The sequence below is a fragment of the Sylvia atricapilla genome, chromosome 9 (assembly GCF_009819655.1).
Source record: "Sylvia atricapilla isolate bSylAtr1 chromosome 9, bSylAtr1.pri, whole genome shotgun sequence".
Taxonomy (NCBI): domain Eukaryota; kingdom Metazoa; phylum Chordata; class Aves; order Passeriformes; family Sylviidae; genus Sylvia; species Sylvia atricapilla.
In genome coordinates, this window is record NC_089148.1 from 23,227,059 (window position 1) to 23,253,712 (window position 26,654).

The 26,654-nt window shown below is 38.2% G+C and overlaps 1 protein-coding gene across 2 annotated transcripts in view; it reads left to right on the forward strand.

The window, feature by feature from the left end:
- Nucleotides 1–26,654, forward strand: part of PALMD (palmdelphin) — a 45,979-nt gene that overhangs the window by 7,189 nt on the left and 12,136 nt on the right. Inside the window, exons 1-4 of one of the 2 annotated variants that reach the window (XM_066325260.1) lie at nucleotides 8,053–8,140; nucleotides 13,881–13,926; nucleotides 19,074–19,154; nucleotides 24,682–24,812. In XM_066325260.1, coding sequence (XP_066181357.1) covers nucleotides 13,882–13,926; nucleotides 19,074–19,154; nucleotides 24,682–24,812 — 257 coding nt within the window. In that variant the 5' untranslated portion in view covers nucleotides 8,053–8,140; nucleotide 13,881. Of the gene's footprint in view, nucleotides 1–8,052; nucleotides 8,141–13,880; nucleotides 13,927–19,073; nucleotides 19,155–24,681; nucleotides 24,813–26,654 lie in introns of those variants that run through there. The other variant, XM_066325259.1, reaches the window with a different exon arrangement.

Consider the following 26,654-nt stretch of genomic DNA (forward strand, 5'->3'; position numbering starts at 1 on the left):
TGCAGTCTATGAATGGCCCAAAAACTACCTTAAGCGTGCCACTGTATACTACTTCTAGCTTTCCAGGCAATTTTGAGCACTGCAAGAGTAATGATCCTTTGCTAACTACCTCAGTGCAGATGAGGTGCTAAACCTTTTGGCTGGCTCCTCCATCAACCCAACCTTGCAATATTCCAATGGATGCTATAAAGAAATTACATTGCACAGCCAGAACCTTCTTTAATAAATTCAATCTCTACGAGAAACTGAACTACTCCCCCACTGCCCCAAACCCCAGGAGCAAATTTTGTGCTGTACCTCAGAGGACTAAAGGTCTTTGGAACTTCATGCTGCTTGACAGTCCCCAAAGCTGCTCACAAACAGACCTGACGCTGTACATTGTTGACAGAAAATTGAAGGTTTCACGTCAGTTTTAGGAACTTAGACTGGGAACTGGTGGAAACTGGTGAACAGGCACAGAGGGTCAGGCTCTGCAAATTAAGGTTTCATAAGTTTTAGGTTCCATATATTTAAGTCCTAGACACACTGAGTTGTTAATAACAATTTCCACATGCTGCAGGCTGGAAGGATCACAGTCACTGTGAAGTGTGTGCTAGTACCCACATGGCTGACAGAGTCATGATGTAAAGCACCTACAGACTCTTCCTTAGCAATTAGTTTAATCCAGTATAGAAAGCAAGAGTGACTGCTGGTACTCTCAGAAAAAGCCATTATCACACCAGGACTTCAAAAGAGGAAGAGCTCTCTCTTACATTAGATGCCATCTCAAGCAGTGTCTTTCTGCTCTCAATGAGTTTCATGTGGTCTGATGATTGTGTCACTATGTTGTTTCCACACAGCTACTGTGTCATCCCATATTTACCTGCCAGAACACAACACAGCCCTTTTTCATAGGCAGTGAAGATGCCAGGGTTTGACAGAACATGTCTAGAATCTCCCCACCCACCACCGACAGCCAAGCCCTACAAGCCCTAGCAGGTTCATCCCAGGAGGAACGCCAGTTTCTGTGTTTCCTTTTTTGAAAGTGCTTCTTTTGCTGCAGCTGAACAAGTAATACTAGATACGCTGTTGGTTAACCATGCTGTCCATGCTCTTACTTCTCCTGCAAACAGTGGTTGATAGAAGTTTACTCTGCTACTGTTTTTACTGACACCACACCAACTCCTGCTCTAGGTCCCTCCTGTAACTCAATTTCTTTGTCAGAATGAGGTATCAGCTGAGCAAGCCCTGTCTCATTCCTAGTGTGGGAGCTGAACTGCTGATCAAACAGCTTTCAAGCTTTGTTATTATATACCTGATGAAGGCCAGACAAAAGGCCAAACTATAGATCATGAAACTGCTACTTCAGCAACTTACTTTCTCGTGTATCAGTTAACCTTTTCCCAGTGTTCATCATGATCTCTGAACCTCACAAAATCCTGGTTTATGTGTTCTTGAAGTTCCAGTTACAATTAGATGTCTTCCAGAAGTTCAAGCATGATTTATTTGAATGTTTCCAGGGGTGTTAGGGTACATCTGTAAGTTAGTCATTGACATGAAATAGTACCACAAATAAAATTAAACCAAATCAAAAGTCAGTAGCGGGCCTCCTGTATGCTTTCCTAGTTTTTTCTTCTTCTGCTCTAATATACACTTTCTGTAGTTAATGCTCCCTTCATCTTGCTCATTGTTAGTACTAGAGCCCAGAGAAATGTCCTGCTACCAATGACCATTCATCAAAAAAATCAGTTTACTCTCATATTTTGTATGTTTGGGACCATGACACACTATGCTCTACCCTTGCCATTAAATTTTGTAACCCTTCAGGTAGTGAAATGTTCTGCATCTACCCTAATTTTTTAGGAAAAAACACCATAAACACCCTATGCTGGGTTATTGCCTAGAATAAATACAGACAACTGAGTTAGAAAAGGAGTTACCTAGCTACTAGGAAAAGTTAAGGGAGTAGAAGGCTAAGCAATTCCAGTCAGTTTTATGTGAGCTTTGGTCACAGTAAACATTGAATCATGTCATGCTATTTAAAGTATATTAAACATGTTTGCTGACAGCACACTTCACCTGGTATTGATAAGGTCTCTAACATTATGAGAAAAGGTAACACCTACAAGGTATCACAGTTTCAAAGCCGAGACTTTTATGAAGACCACTTTCACTTTCTTAGTTTCTGAGCTCACCACTGGCACCACTGAGTGCCCAAATGTTCATACAACCCAGTATGATTTGACCACAATATGCAACACAGGTGGTAAAAACTGCACAGACTGCACTGTCAGTGGGCAGATCTCTGAGTGAAAGAGTATTTAATTTATAGAGATACAGGGGTTAGAAGAATATTTATGAGTTTTACATTTTAGTAATATGCAGGCGCCATCACCAAACACAGTGCCATCATCTGTTAACACATGACATCAGTCTGGTTGCTCATTTAGAAAGGGCAGCAGATGAGATCATAGAGTCAGTCAGGGTTGGAAAATACCTCTCAGATCAGCTGAACTATAGTCTTCTGTGAAGATAGTCAGCCTGCTACACTCAGTGTCAGCATGCAATGAACTGAGAAGTCAGCCAAGCCACACACAGACTTTTTTTGAGGGACTAAATCACATGACAAGACCTCCCCCTGGCAGATCGACAGGGCCAGGCTGCTTTTAGCAAGGGCAGCTACTCCTAGAAAAGGATGGCAATGGCATAAAATGATTAGCATAGGAGATGTTCAAGGGCAAAGCACATTTGCTAATGATGACTATAGTACATTAGCCTGCTGCTGGGTCCATGCCATCCAGAATAATTTGTTAAAAGGTAAAGTTCTGGAGACCAATAAGGCACAGAGGCCTATTGCAACAGAAAAAACATTACAACAGAGGCATCCTTTGAAACATAAGACAGCTTATACTTCATGGTGAGCACTTGCTTATGAGTTTCAGGGTTTTCAACAAAAATCAAGCAGATGCTTCCATTCTCTTCTGGGCTGGGCTAGCCTGAATTTTGGTAGCACAGTTTTGGCAGTATTCCATTATTACTATGGCTGGTTGCAATAGTTATTTTGCATGGACATCTATAAATCAAAAGGCTGTTCAAAGTGATTTTTTTTTTTTTTAAACCAAATGACCAACCATCATTTAAGGTACATTCCAGATTCAAACATCATCTAAGTGGCTGTGAAAGGAACAGTCCATATTCAACCATGGCACACTTCTCTGTGAGTTAGGAAAGCACCATTCTGCCCATCTGTCAGATGGGAAGCAGGAAATACGCAGAGAAGCAGGGCTGATTTTCCTGACTTACACAAATTCATTCACAATTTGCCTTGGCCCATGAAAAGACAGTGTAAAGACACCATCTTTATATTCACGTTTCTTGATTCATGACACCAAAAAGAATGGCAAATTCAGTCCCTGTTTGAAAATCACTGGTTCTGGGTTACAACAGGTTGCTGCTTAAAATGTACAAAGCTCCAAAAGGAAGGCTGCAAGCAACAGGATCCAGCAGCAACTGTCACGTGTCTTGTAAACACATTCTGTAACTGGTACAATATGACTGTAGATGATATTATAACACTGACAGCCAAAATAACCATCTACCCAGGACAAATAGCAAATTCTGAACTGTTAAAATTTTTAAGAATTTCTTCAGGAAAAATAAAAAGTTGAAAGGAAATTGGAAAAATATCAGTAAGAAATCTTTTTTAATTGCCCTTGAAAAAGCCATTTTTGTATCATTATAACTAGCCACTTTCCTGAGCATGCTAAGAATGTTCTCAGGTTTTGTGATAGGTTTCATCAGTTTTGCTTTTGTCACTGCCCTGGAATTATTGTCACTCTTAAAAATCTCTTCTTGCATGCAGTAATTTCACCTTTCAACATCCAGTCACTGGATTTTGTTATCATTTTGCCTTTTACTGTCAAATTTCCATTAGTAAGAAACTGTGTCTTCCTGAAGAGCCAATTAACTTTCTATTTAATGAGTTATACTCATTTTGTAGAACATACTTTCTATTAAATTCTTCTATTATTCTTCTCATAACATTCCAGTCAGATTTCAGTATCCTTCTTGAAATATTTCCAGCAAAATTGGACAATCTATTCCTCACAACAGCTGCTCTCATCCCCAGCTCAGAGGAACTCTCAAACTCTTTAAAATACTAGCCATTCTAGCTACAGGTTTGCTATCAGAGTTCATATTTATCTGAGGATTCAGTATGACCCCCAAATTCTTCTCAGAATCTTGAGGTGTCAGGGCATGCCTTAATCTGAGGAATTTCATCCCTCCTAAACAGACAGTCCTATTTTGATAGTATTCTTACACGTGTAAGCCTCAACAAAAAGAAGTAAGATTCACTTTATTAGATGTACAAGACACATATAGAGCAATTTGTCATTTCTGTATTGCAGAGGGCCACAGCAAAGGTCTGTTTGCCACGTTCAGCCATTATTGCCAGTGAAAAACTATGAAACATTCCTAAGGAAGAACCTTCATGATACACAGATGTGTGAAGGAAAATAGAAACCTTCAGCTATTCCTACAAAAGGCTTTGCTATTGATACAAGCCTTGTGAACCAGAGTTTGAAAGAAAAAAGCCCAACAACCTTTTTCAGAAGATCTGTCTTGTCATTAAACAGATTGGAAGCAGAAGCCATCAGAGACTCTCGGTAAACTTCTGAAGTGCTAAAATTAACCCAGGCTTAGTACTAATCTAGCCTACAGTTCCAGAATGCATGACAAATCTGAAACTTTAATTAACATGGAAAGAGAGACCATCTTGTTCTTAAATTATTGTAAACCTTTTTATTGCTCAGGAAGATTCAATTATTTCCAGCTGATTAAGTGACAATATAATTAAGTAACCAAAGTTATACAAGCCAAAGCATTAAACTAATTCCTATCCCACTTCTGCTTCTGAAACTGAGAGTATCTAGATAATAGAGGTAAACTGAAAATTAGAGGGATTAGTCATTGTTTGTAGTAGCTAGGAGTGTTCCTGTAAATCAAGCAAAAGTTTGAAGACATTGTTTTAGCAGAGGAAGATTTGTGTAAGTTTCTAGCCTTTTATATCAAATGGTTTTGACAAGCTCTACTACAAAGAGCTTTTATGTCCAAGAATTAGAAAATCACAAGCAAATAAGTACATTCAAGAAAAAGTTAATTAGAGAATTTAAAGTAATTTTCTGCAAGAGAAGCAAGAAGAAACAACAGCCAGGATGTTTTCTGATGGAAATCTCCATGTAACCAGGTTAGAATCCCACTTGCTTGAGCCATGCTTATCTGTCAAAGTCTGACCTATACACCACTTCTTGTATTATTCATGTTTTCACAACTGGCATTTAGATTTTCACTAACTCAAAGACAGTTCTATACTACAAGCATTATACACAACAAAACTAAAAGGACCAGTGTGTAAAAAACATTTTCAGCACACCTTATGGGTGTTTAGAGCTCCTCTGTGGATTTCCTAACTGCTTATTGGGGACGATTAAATGGGGACATTCAAGCTGTCGTCAGTTTTTTGCAGCCTGTCAGTGCAGAAAGTGCACACGGGGCTGTCACCCTGGACCTTTTTCATCAAATTCTGACAGAGGCAGGCAGATTTGCTCAGGGTTTATGGGATTAATACAGCACAGGAGAAAGACTGAAGATTAGGATAATGTCTAGCCAAAGTAGGAGGAGGTGGAAGGGGTTGAGGCTCTCACAAGGTTTTTTTGGAAAGCAGACATTATCAGTTTGGAGAAAGTTCAAACCAGGACCTGAGGGACTGCAATCAATTCTGCTGAAGATACCATAATTGTAAAGCAATTACTAAAAAGGTTTGCAGTCAAAGGAAAAAGGATTTGGAGGAAGAGTTACTTTACTTTGAAGCCCCTAGTGGGAGCCACCAAAGAGACCCAACTACCAACACTTGCAACTTCCACTACCAACACTTGCAATTCTAATTGCTAATTTGCATATGGTAGCGCACAGCTGCAGCATTGGATCAGCTCTGGAAATCCCCATATATATGTTCGTATACGAACACTGAGCAGTCACGACATAAAGACAACCTTTGATTACAGTCCTGAGCTGCATTAGCCAAAATGAGAGAACAGACCAACAGACCAACAAAGAGGATGATAGGTTCTGACTAGAGTTGTTGGAGTGTTCCTGATTTCTCTTTCAAACACCAACATTGTGTCCAACTCAGTGTGATTATAAGCAAGAAATGTGAATTAAATTTCTAATTCAAACCCCAAAACCGGTTTTTTTTAATGTCTTGTAACTGCATCAGCTGTATGTCTGACAATACAGCTAGATCCATTTGGCAGCAGGCTATTATAACACTTGGTGAAATGAGAAATTACCTGACAGGCCGGTTTTCCAGATTAACACAATGCATCAAATCCTTTTTAAATAGTCGTTTCACCTATAGGCTATACACAGTAGCATTTCCAAAATTTCAAAGATTTTGTTAAAATAGGTTATTAAAATAGTATTTAACTCCAGTCTTTGCAGTCTTTGTCTTTTATACTCCAGTTTAGGCCATCAGTCTCCAAGTGCATTTGGACAGTGAGAAATCTATAAAGACCATAATGGATCTCCAAACCAACTACAGGTCCTACTTGCCAGGCTGCAGAGAAATTTGCAAAGACACTCTTCAGAAGTGATATCTAATGAAGCAGTGCCATCACATGTAGATTTGCTTGGCTCTCCTTAAGTCACTGAGTAAAGATTCACATGTTAAGAAGATATGACTAGAAAAGAACTTCTATAGTCCCCAAAATGTTCTTTCATGCAACCTGATTATTCTTTGCATTCATAAATGGTAATAAGACATTAACCTTTGATCTGACAAAAGTGTTTCAAAGGCCTATTCAGCCTCCAAGGGGAAAGAAAAGGAAAAAAAGAAAGTTTCCACACATTGTGTTACATAGTCTGTAAAGGTAAATTTACATTTAACAGCTTTCTTTATCTAACAGTTTACCATCGCTTTCCCTTTCTTCCTACATGACCCTCCTCTTCCATTGCTCTTTCCTCCTCTTTTGCATTTTCTAGTAGCTACAGTTTCACCTTCTATCCTCTTTCTTTACCACATTATGGCACTCATCAGGCTTCCCTAGGCAATGATCTGATTCATCAGCATAGCAATAGCCACCTTTTAGCTTGGATACTTCTCAGCCAGCTTAGTGAGCAGATTGAATGAGCAGACAGCCACGTTAACTGTGGGAATATGGGATATAGAGACAGAAGCAGGGTGTCTCCTTTCAGCCTCACAGGGCAAATATATCAGTTCAAACTTTTTACAAAATTTCACCATGAGTAAATATCAAGCAAACAGTAGGACATCACTAAGTGGATCCACTTCAGAGTCAGGTGAAAATAAGGACAATAATATCTTTCTGGTTAGAAAACGTAGCCATGAAACAGGTCTGAAATCCTAACAATTAAAACAAGACACAAAAAGTAAGGGAAACTATTAATCCCAAGTTTTTTACTCCTAGTTAATAACCACCACTCTAGGGTAAAGGGTTAAGTAAATGTACCATGCTGTGTAAAGCAGCAGCGATATATTGGAATCTGTTGAAATTCTGAGCTGGTGACATACTGTCACAGGCATCCGAGGACTCCTCAGGTTCAGCTGCTGGCGCTGCACGGTTTGGCCCTGGGCACAGCCGGCGTCAGGCAGCCAGAGCCCCCCCATGTTATTGAGATGACCTCCCTGGACTGGGAGCAAACGGGGCAGCTGATATTAACACACTCACTGACTGACAGGCTCAGAGCTTTGCCTCTGCTTCCAAATAACAAACTCCTCAGCAAAAAACAACAACAGGTCTCCACCGAAGAAACTGGGCCTGTATTTGCAACACGCATCATCTGACATAAACAGTCTTATCACCTCTGCTAACAATAAAGTTTTACATAATCTTATCAAGGGTTTGGGGTTTTTTTTCCACTAATACTTGGAAAGGCTTACGCAAAACAAATTGTATGCGGGGTATTTTTTGCCCACCCACAGCAGAGGGCACTGAATATCTGGAAGCACAGGAAGGATTGCCAGAGTCTGAAGTCATCATGTTTTCACAGCAGTCTCAAGCTTCAGATAAATAGCTAAGCATACATGCTTATGCTACATGTCAGCATGAGGTCTCTCATGGTCCCTGGACCACTCAGTAAGGTAAGCCTGAAGCCTACAAGGTGGCTGAGTTCATCTCTCTGTTGCCAGAAGTTACATTTCCTATATCTTTCTCCTCTTGCTGCTTGTCTCCTGATCAGATTTAGAGTTCTTCTTACTCCCTAATACTACTGTAATCTCCTGTTGAACCTATTCAGCTCACTGACATAGTGAATACTCAGGGACTTGGGGGTTTAGGTTTGTTTTTAAGTTTCCTTTTGAATTACTTTTCTGACAGATTAGCAAATATAATTGCTTCACAGATTAATCAAATGAAGGGAAGTGACAGGAAAATGTGGCCGGAAGCGTGGGAGGAGAAAGCAGTAATTCCACTTTGCTCTGCTGGGAGCTATCAGATAAGGCTCATCTCATCTTGCAGAAGGTCTGAGCTCCAGGGCTACAGGCACAGACTAGTTGGGCAGCTTCTCAGGGGAGCATCCTGAGACCTCTGCCCATGCCTCAGGAGAAGGGAGCCAGCTGACTGTAACCCACACAGGCTGCTGAATGGCTTCACCACCTCCAGTCTTGTCCCTGCCTCTTCTACACCGCACCCTCTCCAGCTCCAGCTGCAGAAAGAGCTTTTCTCGTAAGGAATTCTTACTTCAGCTCATCTTCTAGAACAAGTGATCTGTACTTTTAAGGCTTTCACCTGCAGCCCTCTGTACTGTGGCACTGGTACACCTGGCACTAAGTGTTCACAAAAATATATCTGCAAGGCCCTCATTTTGCTCTGCCATCTTACTGAAGTTTCTTAGATCCAAACACCACAAATGTTCACATTGTGCTCTCCAAGAGCATCATAAAATATGAATCAGAAGAATATGAGATGTAGTTTCCTTCCTTTGGACATCACAGTACCTGTTCGAGTTTTGTTACTTTTTGCAGGATTTGGCCCTGGTTATGGGGTGGTTTGTTTTCACTTAATAAAACATAACCAAACTATGCAGTAGCTAAAGCTTGTTCTCAGAGCCCTGCTAAAAATTCACTACACAGCTGGCTGGGTAGGATTTAAAACTCTGACCCATTCTTAGAACTGCATATCTGCAGCAGTTGGAAAATGCTAAGTTGCAAGCAATGCATTCCACAAGTTTAAGGCACCCATCCTGAGTATTTCATATTCTTTGTGGGTTTTACTTGTTTCAGTTTACATTTTAAACAACAACAACAACAACAACAACAACAACAACAACAACAACAACAACAAAAAAAAAAAAAAAAAAAAAAAAAAAAGAGAGAGAGAAAAAGCCCCACAAACCTCCACAAAACTGTCCTATCACTTATCTGGGCACCTGAACACACTCTATTAAGAGTCTTACATTTGATATACCACAATATTTATGCTTAAAATTATTCAGTGAAGAGGGATTTTTAGATGAGACACAACAGATCATTAAAGGTGCTATGGAAAGCCTTCCACATTCAGAGGTTCATAAAATACACAAGTCTGGGAACATGAAAAAGGCTACACAAAACAGGTTAATTCATTAAAGGTAGTCAGTATACTTCAACAAATTTCACTGTGTAATTTTAGAAAATAGTGGCAGGATGGTCCATATTTAGCACAATGGCACTCTTAGCTGGGTTCAACTGTGTCTTATCAACATAAGATAGACCCCTACCACAGAAGGGACACCTAAGCCTGTGCTGCACTCTCCATAGCATTGAAAGATGTCTGAGCAGCAGATATTCCATAAAATACTATTTTAAAAATCAATGTGCTAAAAAAACCTGATGATAATGACAACTAATTTTATTTTAGTTTAAGTTTAAAGAATTAATATATTTATAGTTATGAATAGCAACAGGAAGGGAGTTGTACCAACTGAAATATAATAGTCCAAGGTTTTTCCTCTCAGAAATTTAGGGTGTGTATCTACTCAAACAAGTAAATGAAGTAGAATTTAGCTTTACAAAACTGTATAAATCTGAGATACTTGTATGTTGTTTTGCTTCAGTGAGAGGACACAAGAAATTCATTATGTTAAAAGACCTGCAAATAAGGCATTACTTCTCCAAAAATGGTCTTCAAAGCAAAATTTAATCCCTCCCAAAAGCTGGCAGATATTTTGTTATAAACTTCCTCTAAGATCTTAAAATGCATTTTTTTATCATTTCAAATGCATACTTTGATGGAGGGACATGAGCCTTATTTAGATTTTCAAATTTCTATTTCTTGTTGGTATATTTTCTACCTGTAAAATGGAAAACCATGGTTCTAGATGGAGAAGACTGTCTCTCAATCAGTTGAGGCATCCCAGAAAACCCAGATTTTTGGGCCAGCTGAGAGGATGGCTGCAGTAAATAAAATTTGTATTGATACACCTTCATTGACATTTATCTCCTCCCTATTCCTGCTGTCAGAGCCTACGTGTAGACAAATGCATAAGGGAAGTACATTTGCTCACTGTAAGAATACAGAATTCCTTTTTTTACAGAGTCCAACACACCCTTTTTGTTTCAAACACATCTACCAAAGGCAGGTCATCACAAAGCAAAATTATCAAACTAGTTAAAATGAACAAAATGTGAATGCATGATTTCAGTAACCACTCTTTCCAAAAAGTACAGGCTGTGTTCTTAGCTGATAACAATCTAATCAATTCCATTCACTTCAAACTCACTTTTTGAAAAAGTGAAAGCTTCTTTCTCCTTACTTTTAATGCAATGTTTCTTCTCAGAGGCAATTGTTTGTTACTACAATAATTTATATCGCACTGTACCTTCGGCTAATTATGTGCTTCAAAAGAAATCCCAGTATAATGAGCAAGAGTAGAACTGAGGCTGATACTGTATGTAGAGTATGGCCAGGGAAAGCCACAGTTCCAAACACCATTCCAGAACTCAGACATTGTTCCAGAGATGAGCAACAGAACTCACATTTTCAGCTGTGAAAGTGCTTCTATGGTCCTTCTAGATTTTGGTTCATGATATTGTATTCTTCTAAATTACCACCCCCTTTTCTGTAAGACTTCATAATGGAACTCTCTCTTAGCTTGTGCTGTAGACTTCTTATTATTATTCCTGAATTAGGTACACAGTGGAAAAGGGAAATGAACAAAGAAATAAATGAAGCCAAAAAATCCAGTGTGTGACTCATTATATGATACACAAACATTTTCTACATCACTCAGAGAATCTATTCTACCAAAAGAAAAACAAACTTTTTCTTAAAGTTGCAGAACAGGTAGATAGTTTCCTCTGGATATGTTTCTGGCAGGCAGGTTATGAGAAACTTTGTTCCAAGAATCCTGCAGACTGAAAACACAGCTGCTAAGATTCACTGCCCTAACCTTTACTCCACGGATACTCCTAATGGTAAGGCAGGCTTACCAGGCAGACAAAATGACAGCTGGTCCATTTCTTCTCTGAAACATAAATCCCATTTAGAATAGGATTAAGACAACTGGAAAACAACCTATTGACTGAACAACAAATCCTGCCTAGCAAGGGGGTATATATAATTCAAACAATTTAAAATATATGAAGTGGGTTTTAAATAATTTCTTAATAATTGTCACCTAAAAACAGAAGCAACATTTCAGAAATCTTCTTCAGATTACCTCAATTTACTGGTTTAGATTGGGGAATGACATGTTAAATACTTTTTCAGTCTGTAACTATATGACATCCACAAGCAGGATTTTTAAAAACATTTTAATAACTTTCAAGCATAAATTAAGGACAATATTTTAGATTATAAAAATTCTAAGCAATGCAAACCCATTGATTTTAATTTGATCTTGAAATACAGGTCTAATTCCTCCACCCATTGAGTGTAGATCCCATTTATTTCAGAGTACAGATTCCAGCCCAAACCAGACATCCTTACTTCTGATGTAATCTCTTGCTGCTTTAAATATTTTTTTAAACATTCTGAAGTCGACATACACACTTAAAATTTAAGATGAACTTCACAGAGGACAAGGGTAAAATAAGTTGGTTTCGTTTTTTTTCAATGTTTGGTAAGGCAGGCTACGCTAACTTATGAAAGCTTAAACACAAAGACTGTCTCTCTATTGGCTTCTGCAGCAACAATATATTTATTTTCACAGGGTGTTTGAATTTATTCTCTTATCCATAAACAAAACTTAAACTCTCATGTAGTCAGTCACCTGATACACCTCAATGTACTTGCCTTTGAACTTTGCATTTGCTTTAATTTTGTAATTTTTAAAATTTCAGGTGCTGACCAAACAAAGCATATATTAATATTTAAAAAACAGAAATCGACTCTTCACTGGAGGATAAAAACTGGTCTTTGCAAGTTTGAACAAAACCTCAGGGTGGATCAGAGTATAAAAAAAAAACCATTAACGAATCCTTAATCCCCAGTGCAGAGGGGGAAAATCTGTTTGTGTATACAGAAGAGTGATGACATACTATAAAGGAAGAAATTGAAATTAAATACTTGTTTCTATTGAATTATAAGGCTGTAATTTCACTATCAAGTGTTCAATTCTGTAGCATCTTAGAATTTGCTAATAATGAGCTTGATTTGCCACTAAGCTTCAAGTCACTGCACCAACATGTAAAATAAACCCCATCACCAAATCCTGCTGATTTGAGTCATGTCAGTGAATTAGTAGGAAAAAACCCAAACATGCTGACACTGACTCTTCTGCTGGTGTCCTTACAAAAACTTAAGTTACGTGATACTGAAGGTAAAAAAGGGATTCCAGATTCATATTACACCTTTATGCTGTTTGATTTGCTTAGAATTTTTTCCACAACTGGATTTTACTAAGGCAGTTCCACTTGTTCTGCAGGTTTCCTAGATTGATTTTGGATGGGTGACTTTCACTCAGGTAAATGGAAAGGTCAAAATGTGCTCCATCCCTTAAGGCACAGCATGCTGTTTTCAGCAGAAGACTGCAGCAAGTCAGCTGAATAAAAATCCAGCCTGAGAGCCACCAGCATTTTAGATTCATCTTGGTAACACTGCAATGATGATCCTGAAATCCTTACTTAGACAAAGCTTCCCCTGAGTCCCAGATAGCTGACCAGTAATTGCACAGATTAACACTTGTGTTTAATGAAAGACCTGACTGCTTAAATTTTATCTTACTTCAGGTTAGCAGTTCTAAAACTCTTCCAGCTATGAATACAGCTTTTCTAAAAATTTCATCTAAAAAACTAAATTGAAACTGCCATCTCAAAAAAGCCCCATGCCATCTACAATGCTAATACTACAACAGGTTAAAAAATACTGGTGAAATAAGATAAATAATCTAAATAATAAAAAAATCAGTTTAAATGGATTTAGTAAGTTTTAAATATCTGTTTATCACCTGAAGCATAGAAAAAGAGAGGAAAAAGAAATAGGAATATAATAAAAGTTTACTTCAACCATGGTCCTGTGAGAGTCTGCTTTGGGTATTTAACAGTTAAAGAAGCAGTGGCATGCAAACCGAGCACATTAAAACAAAGAGTTGGCAGCTCCTGAAGGAAAAAAGCTTGTGCTCCACTGTTCCAACTTGTCAGTCAACTCATGCCAGCACTCTCCTTGTCTGCCTCTTCTCCACACCCTCATTACATGTGTCTGTCTGGACTGATCTGCTCATCTGTTCAGAGACTCCTCTGACAAATCAAAAATTCTGTCTCCTTCTGCTCTGGAACTGGATCAAATCACCTCAGTTTTTTTTTTTTTTTTTTTTTTTTTTTTTTTTTGGTCACCCCACCAGGAGTTTTTTGCCTATGGTCTCATTTTGTTTGACTTCACTACTTGTCTGTTTTTGATTTCTAGAATGGAGGAAGCCGAACTGCTGAAAGAAAGATTCCAGGCCATAACAGTAAGTGCTCATGGTTCTAATCCACTATTTAGAAAAAAAAAAAAAAGGCTTAGAAGTAATAAATATTATTAATAAGCTGCTGTGTGTTTGCTGAATAATGATTTATCCCAGGACAGAAAAAGAAAAGACTTTATGTCTTCTTGAAATTGTTACTTAATAATTCTAGTTTGTTAGATATTGCTTTAAAACAGCTAAGTTGACAGTACTGAGTTTATTATGAGTTTTATTGGTTGTGTTGCACTTTAAATTGAAACAGTGAAAGTATGTGTGCAAATCTGCTGGACAGTCTAAAACACACATTACTGTCATCATACTGAATGTTTGCCTGAAGGTTAAAAGGCAGCTAGAGAATTCCAGAACAAATCAATTTTTACATTTCACAATGTGAGATTAGAGATTTTTCATTTGCACTGTGGAATTAAATACAACTTCTGAATTATTAATGATCTGTTATAAGTATCTCTGTCTGAAAAGTAAAAGGGGACAAGCTTGAATTAAGCAAATTCTTACCTGTCAGCTTTCAGAGGAGGAATGCTGGAGACACTAGAAAACATTTTCAGTTTCTCTTCTGAAAGGAAATCTGAGCGATAATTTCTAATGTATAAAAGGAACAACTAAACTGTTTTTAAAGTAATACAACCTGATGTTATAAAAATTGGCTGAAGCCAAATTCTCCTGATTTGATCTCCAACTGAACATGCTCAGTTACAATAGACTTAAACTGAAATAAAATTTGGCCCTTTGAGATGAAAGGAAACCTGCAGAAGGATCACTCACTCTCTTAGTTAAAAGTCAGTAAGGGAAACAAAGGTATTTGTCACACTCCTAACACAATCATTAGTTGTGAAACATTGTAAGCAGCATAAATGATGGGCAGAAATAAAAAATACCTTATTGGAATCAAAATAAATGTAAGAAGGCGTAACTGGGAATCTATGGGAATCTAATAGGTCATGTTTTAATTCAGTTGAGTATTAATTAGGGCATGATAAAAGCCAACAGGACTATTTATAGTATTTACTTGAGACCTGACACAAGCCCACAATAAGGTAATTTGAAATGTTTTAGAGGGTTTAGAGTACATTTGCTTGTTTAACTGCAATGTTGCCTGAACCAGGGTCATAACCTGGACTTTGCTTCTAGTGTATGGACTCAAAAGATAACAGTGCTGCTTTGGCACTCTAGAGAAATCCAGGCCTCACAATGTTTTATGGTCCTGAGATCCAGGAGCAGGAATGGGGCAGCACCCTTGGCTGGTGAGGACTCCTATGAACATACTGAGATTGGCATCCTCCAGCTGCAGCTTTGTTTCCAACTTAATACTGGAGCAGTATTGTTTTAAGAAACTGGGGCAGCTTCCAGTACCTTGCACTAAAAGAAACAGGAACTCAATATGCAGATTTTCCCTATGGCTTAATTTATTACACTTGATGTGTAAAGGAGCTATTTGCTCTCTACTTACATCAATCGGTAGCATGCTGTTGAAACACTTGGAGTGTTCTGACTGCATAAACAAAGCAGTCTAAATAGTGAGGAGTTAGAAGTTATCAGCCTTAACGACCTGCAGTAGGAGTTGTCCAGGGAAACAGCACGATGCAGTTACAATAGCAAGCTCCTCTGCAGCTCTGGGGAGGTTTGGCTCAAGTAAAATACCTGGGAATTTCAAGTGCCACCTACCAGGTGTTTGCTGTAAAGGACCTCACAGGAGAGCAAGAGGACTCAGAGCAGTCAACAACTGCACCTGCACTAAACCTTAGTGGTTTCTGTTGTTAAATACCTGTCTCCTTGACAGCAACAGAGCCAGTAGTTTTCAAAGTCTTCTGCAAATCTTTTCTCCATAAAGCAAACAAAAACCAAAACATGATTATAGTTTTTGTTCATGATGTTGTTATTAAATATTTCAATGCTCCCACGCTCTGAAAAGGAAACTTTTTACTTTGTTATGTTGTAACCACCTGCTGCTGGTGTACCTAGAACATAGAAATAAAAAATCCAATGCCTTCATTTTGTTAGCAAAACTTTCATATCTTAAAATATGAAAGCTTTAATACTTTTGATGCTTAATGGGTTTTTATACCTGGAAAATTACATGAAAATAAAAATACCTTAGCTAAAACATTAGCTGCTCCATGGAATTTGGCAGTATGCGGCATTTGCCAGGGGACCAAGACCACAGTCTTTGGTGCCACTGTAGAACACTGACACAAACGAATGGACTTAGCAGAGAAGATAGCTCACAAGACACTGCCCTGTGGATGTGATTTCCTTTCTTTCAGACGGATCCAGTTTAGAACACAATTCATTTCTGTGCACAAAAGTCAGGAAACAGTCCCACATGTTTCAGTAGGAGTGACAAGTCTTACGTCATATCAATGCACAACAGAAAGGAATAGCTGAAGATGCTCTGTCATAAAAAGCAAATCCTGCTCATATTAACAAGAGCACAGTAAGAGAGGATTCAAGGACTTCTGCCAGCAACATGATTATCTGCAGGAGCAGAGCACAAGGTTTAATAGAATCATGCTCCCTTAGCTATCCAGGAATAAAGATTTATACCATTAGATGTACAGTCAAAGCTTCATAAAGCAAGACATGATGTGCAGACAAAGCATAGCAGAATTCACTGTACAAAGGGTTCTAACAGGTTTTTAAAGTTATTTTGCCACACAAAGTTCAAAAAGATTCCTCATACTTCTTAGCTTCTGGAATTAGACTAAGCTATATAGATATGTAGACTGGACATATAAAAGACAATCTATTTCAGCCAATTTAATCTGGATAAATGTATAATGGATATTTAATACCAACCATCAAATTAAAACATGCTAGAACAGCAAAGGATACAAGAAGAAAACTTTCAGAGAAAAAAAACTGAGCATAAAAGAAACATGGACCTCTGAAAAAAAAACAGGCAAAACTTTCTTTATTGAATAGGTTCCTTATTATAAATTTAGTTTAAAATGCACTTAATTTCTGCTTTTATACTCAGATTTCTTTCTGCACAATAGTTTATGTACAAGTTCTCATTTCCGACTACCCAAACTCTTATTGCATCTCCACTGGTTAAAAAATAATATTCAGATAGACTTAGAATATTTTTTAATAGTATAAACCAAGTCAAAGTTTGTTCTCTGGCTAAGAATCTTTTCCAGAACTTTAGTAAAGACAAAAAAGAGTTTTCCTTAAGAATGGTAATAATCTATAAACACAAGCTCTTGTCACGCTACTCATCTAATGATGGTTTATTTAAAGACCATTTATACCATGAGAGCAGGAATATTTCCTAAGTAAGGAAAAGCATGAAAACCAGATACTTTGTCTTCAAAATCAGGACTGGCTAAGAAAAATCCAGCATAGCAGCTTTTGGATAAAGTCTCACATAAGGGTCATTGCAGAGAAATTACATATTGTAGTGATTCTAAATCAGTAACTGTTAATTGCTTTAAAGAGGATTGGCAAAGCACAAAACCACTGCAGAGATAAAAATAACATGTATTTTGAGGAAAGAGCCCACCTGTTCTGTTTGGAGTACTAAAAAGGCAGACTAACACCATCAAAGAAAAATTGTAAAGTGTTTATAAATAACTACTATACTTTATAGACTGCGAGAGATCAGTGACGCTCTGATGTTCACCTCCTAAATCCCAGCGGAGTATCAGTAGTGCCTGGCCAGACTGTATCCTGCCCTCGGTCCACATAAAGCTTGGTGGCTTCTTCTGCTTCCTATCCTACCCTTCAGAAAAGTGTCCTTAGAGCCTGTGGCCAGCTGCTAACTTCCAATTTCCAGTAGCAGTGAAGTGATTCAGCCAAGCACAACACATCTCTTCCTGTTTCCAAATCCCAGATCCTAGGGAGAGAACAAATGGTGGAGAACAACTCCCAGCCTTCTGTCCAGCACTTCCTTACTGACTTTATCCATCTTTACTAACAGCTGGTTCGTCAGGTGGGGTGAAAAGCAAGGCTCTTCCTCTGTTTGTGAAGAAGTTAACTCCTTCCTAAATCGTACTTGTCTGAAAATAGACTCCTTATAAAAAAGCTACCCCTTTTTTTAAGAGAGCCACGTTGTTCTAATTGAAAGGAAAGAAGGATTAGCCTCCAGTCAACAAACATTTCTGCACAGGACAACAGATTCCATTTACTTCCCTATAATGTATCAAGAAACAAGTACAAATATTTCTTGATTGGAATATGGCAAGGTGCCATGCCCAATAACAGAATTTTATTGCATTAAGGCTGACCAAGACAATAGCCTGCTAAAACACCTTATTAAGATTACTTTCCTTTGGCATGATATCTTTCCCCCGGCTGCTGAGGACACAAGGTAGTAAATCAGTGTTTGGCCTCACACAGAGGAGCCACAAGGTTACTCCATGTGGCAGTGCTATCCAAAAACAGGAGAGGCTCAAGAGTTGCCAGCGTTCAGGCATTGTTCATTGTTCCTTTTTTTCTCTAATCTGTAATAAAAAGGATTAAGGTGGCACTAGGACAGACCAGCACTACATGAAGCTTTTCCTTCTAAAGATCAGCAGCCATGAACACAGCCTGCGCACACGCAAAAAAAATTTTTTTTATTGAGAGGTAGCAACAACACATATGAAGTATATTTCTATTTTCTCATCTTTACTATTATTTGACTAACAAAATAAATTTCTAAGTCTTTGTTTATTCCTGTTTATTTCAGCTGTTAGCCACAGGACACATAAGCTCAGTGTTGGATTCACTGACAGTTCATTTCGTGATGCTCAGTGCAGACTCTTGCCTCTCCTAAATGATGTGTGGGCTGCCTTAGGAATTTTGGTCAGGACCCATTTTTAGTCTCACTCTGCATGTAAAATTCTGCTCAACTGTACTTTCTTCCTATTTTTGCCCCCTACCCTTCCCAAGACTAAATAAATTTTATTTTGCATCATCCCTCCTTTGTGACCATTAACAAAATTAAATATAGTTTGAAGAAAGAGCTATGGAATCATACCTGTGTAGGATTAAGTTATTGCTGCAAAGAATTATGCACTGTCTAAGCACCACATAAGCTTTAAAATAAAGCTTTATTTGCATGGATTGATTTCACCCTACTGAACAACACTTACACAATAATTTTATTAACAAGTAATTTCTCTAAACAAAGTTTTATTGTTCTAAATTTGTAGGACAAAAGAAAACTGCAAGAAGAAATTACCCAGAAACGTTTAAAAGTAGAAGAGGAAAAAATGAAACATCAACATTTAAAAGTAAGTAAAGTGTTAGATTTATGTAACTAAAGATAGCCTCAAGTCATACAGCATGAATAAAGGTTGGGGATTTCAGAATGCAAATCTTCATGCATTTAAGTTGTGTTTTTACTGTCAAATTTTCACAGCTTTGTAGAGTCTTGCCAGGACTCCATCTGACTTTAATAAGCATCACTCTTTGAAAAAAATTACACTAGGGAGGTAATGTTACTTGATCACTTTCATGGCATAAAATGAGATCATAACCAGGAAAAACTCACAGATGAAAATTAAGCCTCATATTTCAGAATGAGTGTGTTCACTCCCTAATCCCACAATAGCAACCTCACTTGGTACAGGGTGCAGCACAATCATGAGATCTAATTACATTTTTTCCTAGAATAAAACCAGCCTATTTATTTGGCTGTAGGCTTTTGTCAGCTTTTTAAATTATTCTTTTATAGAATAATGCTGTTCCTTTGTATATTAAAATACATATATATAAATGTTACAAATTTTGTTCTCAAATATGACCTGGTAAACTCAGGATTACAAAGTCCAAAGGTATAAAAAACCTAAAGATCCAGCTCTGTAGAGAACTGAAATTGCAGTGATTTCCACCCAACACCACTATTCTTAAAATATTTATAGCAGTTTGGCAGTCATTTAGGGAAATGAGACAAGATCTATGCTTCTAGAAATATGCAAGACTTAGTATTTTACATACTCTTTTATGTGAGCAGATAAACAGTCTCAAGCAAGATATATTGAATCTAACACCGGGAGTGTGGTGTGTCTCCTCTAGCAAATGTGAGAGAAGCATATTTAAAACAGACTCCTCTTCAAAACAGACACCAGATCCTGAGTTTCATCTACCCTTTTCTTTTGTGTCAAGCCAAGAAAATGAAAAGCCATGATAAACTAGTTCACTGTACCAAACAAGTCAACATACGGCCATGCCCAGGTTTTATTGGAAAGTAGTTACTCCAAGGACAGGCTTGACCATTTGTGTAACATCTAGTCTAAAAGGGAGGGGAATATCTTCCAAGTCCTGTAGCCTTTGAGTAGCAAACATGTGACTCCTCCATCATGGTACATGGCTACATTGAGTACTGAAAGTTATATTTCAAGTTTCCATGTCTATAAATCCAGATGACTCTTCTGCCCTTCTTTATGGAGGGATAAACTGATCTGTTGTAGAAAGCAGCTAATCCTTACAACTGCTGTGTGCAGAGCCCTAGGGCATTTTCCTTACAGACCTAGTACACGTTCATAGCTAAAATTAATAGGTTCAGCGGAGTTCTAAAAGTTGAGAAAGTGAAAACCAACCTTGAACTTATTCTGAAGAAATTTGGTGGAGTTTTTAGAGAGACTAAAACACTCCTGGAAAAATACTCCTGAAAAGGTTTTACATTGGAAGAGAACAGAGGATGAGATTTCTCTGCCTGTTGTATTAGAAATCATACAGATATCACACAGAAAAGCTTTTAAATTCAATCAGTCCTATTGCATGTATACAAGGCAAAGGAAGGATTTGTTGAGGAAATTATTCATGTGGAAAACAAGAATCAAGCACATATTTAAATATACACTTTAAGTAAATACTTACATACACACATATGCTGTACAAATACATATATATCACTAGTTATTTGGAGCACACAAAACGTAGACTACTTTTTCCAGCTCAGAAACAAGACAGGCACCTAATATCAAACACAACATTAGTACATGAACATCTTTTACTTTATGCCCCAAAAGCTTTGTCCCTTAACGAGCACTCCTGCTTCAGACTAATTCAAGTATTTCAATGGAGCCAAAAAAACAAAAGGATCCAGTGTATAAAGTGCTTTAAAACAGATTTAGACTTCTAAAATATTTAAACACTGCGGTAAATTTTGTTGAGGGATCATTTCCTTAGCAATTCAGGCTGATTCCACTGATTTATACACATGCCAATTATGTGCATGGTGAAATCCAGAGCTCCATGATCTATTAACATACCTTACACCTGTCCCCTATGAAACTATTGCAGGTTAGTAAATCTCACTGGCATAGAGATGGTCCTGTTAGATGGGTATCACTGCCCTATTCCTCATTTTGTCCTTCCTATTTATAACCCCTAGCAACAGGTTTATTAAAAGGTTGTTGGTTTGGTTTGTGGGTTTTTTTTCTATTTATTTATTAGAGCTTTTCTTTGGTATGTTTTTTGTTTGTTGCACAAAAAAGGTAGTTCTATCTTCCTTTTTGCAAATAGGAATCCCTGCTCTGGCTTCTCAATTACTTTGTTGGCTGTCCCCAAGCAAACTTCTTACTAGAAAGACACAATGAGGCATTCATGACACATCTTAGTTATCTGGTAGAAGTGGAGAAGGAACATTTATTCCCTACATGTGCACTTCTCTCAGATGAAATGGAGGGGATGCCAGCAAATACAGCAGTGTGGACAGGGCTTCACAGAACTGCAAGGGGCATTGGGGTCTGCTAGTGTGAGTACAGGAGAAATTTTATCCAGTATTTCTAGATGCACCAACAACTAATCCTTCCCTTTATCTGGAATCCTTCTCCCTGAAGCAACGAGGGAAAGGACCAGGCAGAATTGTTTGAAAAGTGCAGTCAGCACTCATTTGCATATACTTTCTCAGAGCTTTTACAGTGGTTTTTTTTTTTTTTTTTTTTTTACAATATTCAGGCTTCTGACATGCCTGAACTCCATTAGTGCTACCTTGTAGGTGCTTGTCACACACCTCCTCCTCCTCACAGTAGTTAAGGGTTGAACCCCATTTATTTTTGTGAAAAAAATGTGAAAACTATTTATGCCTTCCCCAAAATGTTGTAAGTTTAACAGCCACACCCCTGGGAGAGCAAGACCCACAAACTCAAAACACCTTTGTTTTTCAGTGAAGCATGAATCTTTCAACACTAGTCCAGCCTTGTTAAGGATGGTAGTGGAGTTATAACTGGAGTATACACTGTAAATCTTTCACAGAAACTGCAGCATATTGTCATTGTACTTTTGATGTGACCGTGAACCACAAAACAAAGTGATTATTCTCCAGCACTCTAGCCCTTCCCAGAGTTTTATCACATCACAGTGTACAAGTATCCCTTTCCCTTAACAAAACGAAAGTGCTTTCTTGTCAGTGCTATAACACATGCACAGCCTGGTTCTGAGCTAGAGACACTTTTTCTTGGAAGGAAATTTTAGACAGCAGAAAAAAACCCTGCCAGGCCCAAAGCAGCTCTCCTGCATTGGCTTGTGTTGCTGCCTGGATGGAACAGACCTGAAACTATCTTTTATTCAAAGGTTGTTTCCAAACTACACAATGTGTCCTTCTTTCAAAAATGGCTAATTAAATGAAAAAGACTACATGGCATTTAGTTGGGAGTAGCAGCAAACTGTTCTAGAAACATGCAAAAATAGCACTATTGTGTTATTCTGGTATTTAGGGAGTTTGTTTTCTTGGGCCTAACCCCATACATACAGAAGCTTTTGTTGATTCCAATAGATGATATCAGTTTCTGATGTCTACAGTGCTTGTCCCAATCTAAATCTCACAGGGGATTATAAATTTATTTTTTTTTTTGAGATATAAGTGCTAGACTAACACTGTTCCAGCCAAGATGAAAACCTCACTTTTCTAGAAGCCCTACTTATCATTAAAATCCAAACAGCTTGATAGAAAGGGAATTAATAACTATGTGCCCTTCAGCTTGAGAACACAGTATTTGCTGCTCAATCAGTGTTGTGCCAACACCAGGCTACCTGCACCTACCAGATTATGTAGAAATGTCCTATTAAAATTTTAATTTATTTCATTAGAGCCTAAACCAAAACTACCAGGAAGTGCTGCCAAGTGATTCTACAGATTCAAGGCTCAGGAGATCAGTTTTGAGCAACCTGTGTTTGCAAAGATTTCCTAGGATCCAGTGTAGGGAGAGACAGAAACTCCGTCCTGCAGGCTAAGGCAACTGCAAACATTGCTCTTACATCCCACAAGTAAAAAAAAATTAAAAGCACCATGGAGTGCACAGGTTTCTCAGCAAGCCTGTTTTAGACACATTTTCTGAGACATTGTGTGTCAAGTGGAAAATTGCTTTAACTGCAATAAAGTCCTACATATATATTCCTCTGCCAGTTGGGCCTCAGTAATAACCTCATGGAAAGTACACAATAAATAGAAAAGTGTAGGAAGCAACAGTTTAAGTGACTCAACAGAGGCTGCAGGCAGGGATTCCAACAGCCCCTGCAAGCAACACTGAGGTTAGTGCAGCCTTCTCACCAGTGCTGGGCACACTGCCTCAAACAGCAGCAGTCAAAATTCAATGTAATCTACATCCTGCAATTAACGAAACTGTATAGGGGGAAAAAAACAAAAACTTAACATGGAAATTAGACAGCTCAAGGACTGTGTATAACTGGGACATTCGTGGTTAATTAAAGTCTTGATATATGTGCTCCTTTTTTGCCTGTTGAAAGAGTACTTCTAAAGAGTCCAAACTCCTTCCCCAAGGCAGCAACTGCATTTATACCCCTGAGTTAGACTGAAAGGAGTAAAAAGAGTGCAAGAAAGTTGGCATGGTTTACAGGTTTTAGCCTGCAAATAGGAACTTATCTCCAAGAATATTTTTTTATACCAGGAATATTTTTGAGAGTTCTAATAACTTACAGGTACCACATTTCCCAGTGTAACGCAGCTGTAGGAAGTGAACTGTGCATACAACTGGTTTTTTTCAGAATTTGAAAACATAGCTGAGAGAGATACACTTACCTGTGCACATGCAACACACACATTTGTGAGCCACCACTGCACAGAAAAAACTTCACAGGCACTAAGCAGGTCAGAACCTAAATACCGAAACTCTGATTGCCCCTGCGACAGCAGCTCTATATACACAGCAGGTCTGCTGAAACACTAAACAGGCACCAGCTGCCCATGCTCCACCTTTCCACTGCCTCTCTTACCCCACACATCTTCACCAGCTGAAATGTGAGTTCACTATCATAAGTACATTAGATCATTTTAAGTTCCAGGATTAAGCATTGCATCACTAACTCCCTAGAGATCTCTTACTCCTGTAAGAAACTTCTCATCTTTTATACCTTCTTACAGAAGCTAGGCAATTCCAGGACCCTAGAAATTAAGGCTATTGAAATAAAATTGTTGTGCTTCTTACTGGAGCCTTTCCCATGAGTCTGTTACATGTATGGTTGTACAACTGGTTTGCTTTATTGAAGACACACATACCCCCCACTGGATCCACTTACCAATACTAATCTGTTACGGAGAGCAGCTGACATACTCTACATTTTTGTTGGATGAACAAATAAAAAGGGACATTATTCCTAAAGATTTTGCTTTTAAGTCAATCCAAAAACACAGAAGTTGCTTAGTATTTCTCTTCCAGCGACACTCACTGCAGTCACATTGCCTTATGCTGGATAGATCATGATGCTGTGGATCACATCTGTGGCATCAAGACAAATACAGGAAATGGTTAAATACCCTAACTTTCATTCACTTACTTGTCTATTTTTCCCCATCAGAAAAAGGTGTTGCGAGAAAAATGGCTCTTGGATGGCTTTAGTTCTATGACTCCAAAAGAAGAAGAAGAAATGCAAAAGCAGAATCAGGAGGACCAACAACGGACTCATGAGCTGGAACAAGATATTTTCAGGTAGGGAAGTACCCCTGTGCTTGTGTCTGGGTTAAAATAGTCCCATCTTTAAAGTCTTACCTTATTTTGTAAAAGATGAAAATGTCAACAAGTGCTAAGCATCTGCAGAGTAAAGCAATTCTTCTCATGTTTTCTAGTCAGAATACAAAGAATACAATCAAAGAATGCAATTTTCTATAGCATAAATTGAAATAAATTGCAATATAACTGTATTAGTTATATTAGTTTCTCTAATTCCAGATATCCTTTCCATACTGTATTCAGTAAGCCACAACACATGGGGCTTGCTCTGAGATAGAAATTGTTGAATCAGAACTTCAAAATAACAATAAATTTTGAAAGCTCTTCACTTTCACTGGGTCCTGGCACAGCCTTTAACACCTGTCTTTCACTATAACAGCACAGGCGCCCTAGCCCCATTAGTAACACTTAACTTCAGTTTTCTATGTGTTTGTATCCAATTTAGTCCCAGAAACCTGCTATAGCAAAGGTCTTTTTCAACCTTTCATTAGAGACTTTTCTACAAATCTCATTGCCTAGTGCTTCCCTATCACACAGGACTGGCATTTAACTGCAGAGACAGTCTCATAAAAGATTTTTATTTACCATGGACACGGTTCCAGGTGCCTATTAGCTCTAGTTAGCCCTTCTCAAATACCACAGAGCTGTGCACACAGTTAGCTCCTTCCCTGGGTCCAGGCATACTGACTAGTACTACCCCTTAGCATCCACAGAAAAGATGAAATGTTTCTGTTCCTTTAGATTCTGGAAAGTTTCATCATCCTTTTTCAAGGCTTCCTCTATTTCAATTCAATAGCATTTTCCTCTCTACTTTTCTTCCACTGTCCTCCTACACACATTCTTTTGGCAGAGCTGTCACCAAGATTACCTTCTCTGGTGATCTCCCATCCTCTTCCCTCCTTCCTCCATCTCTGACACAGATAATAATTCTCCTGGCTGACAGGTAGCAGCCTAGTGCTAGTTTGCCCTATAATTATGCTGACTTCAATAGCACTTTTCACTACAGAACATCTTTTTACAGACCTCTGTAGGATTCACTGTTGCAGAGGTAGGAGGTAGACAGCATGCCCTGAAAACATCCCAGGAGACTGTAATTTTGAAAGCATACAAGAGGGGTCCATATGACAGTGCGAGTGCCAGAAAACAACAGCATCTAGGGCTAGAAAGGGCTGAGGAGCAATAAGGAAAAGGTGCTGAGCAAGCATTTCTTCATCAGACCACCAGAACTTCAGCCCTTTTCTAACAGTGAGAGGAAATATTAGATTCAAAGTCCATTGACTGTGAGCAAAGCATGAGCTAAGAATTGAGGCAGGTTTATTCACGCGTCTTTTGCTATAAATTAAATTTCCTACCACTCCCTAATAGGTTTTTAGCAAAGGCATCTAGAAAAACATCGACATTGCCTTCCAAACAGCATTACAACTTGCTTATACACACCCAGGCCAGTTTCAAACCAGCCAGCAGTGATACAGAAACCTGGGAATAAAGTCCACTAATAAATATAAAATATGCATCATACATTTCTTGCACAGTGCTTTTGCTACGCCATAGCTATCACCAAAGCTCAGCCTGTCTGACCTATGGCCTGCCCTGTAAATCAAACATTGCTAAACTGATCATGTAGACACATCATACAGTAGAAATGACAAACTGAGAGGCTCAATAGAATTCTTTCTTCAAAGCATCTGACTATTAAAACTCACTTGATTCAGAGACATTGAGTTGATTCTGTTGATCATTCTGTGCGTGTTTTATTGTCAGTTAAAAAAATTATGATTCACTATAATGACTTTTTTATTACCTTTAGACAAGATTCTTTTC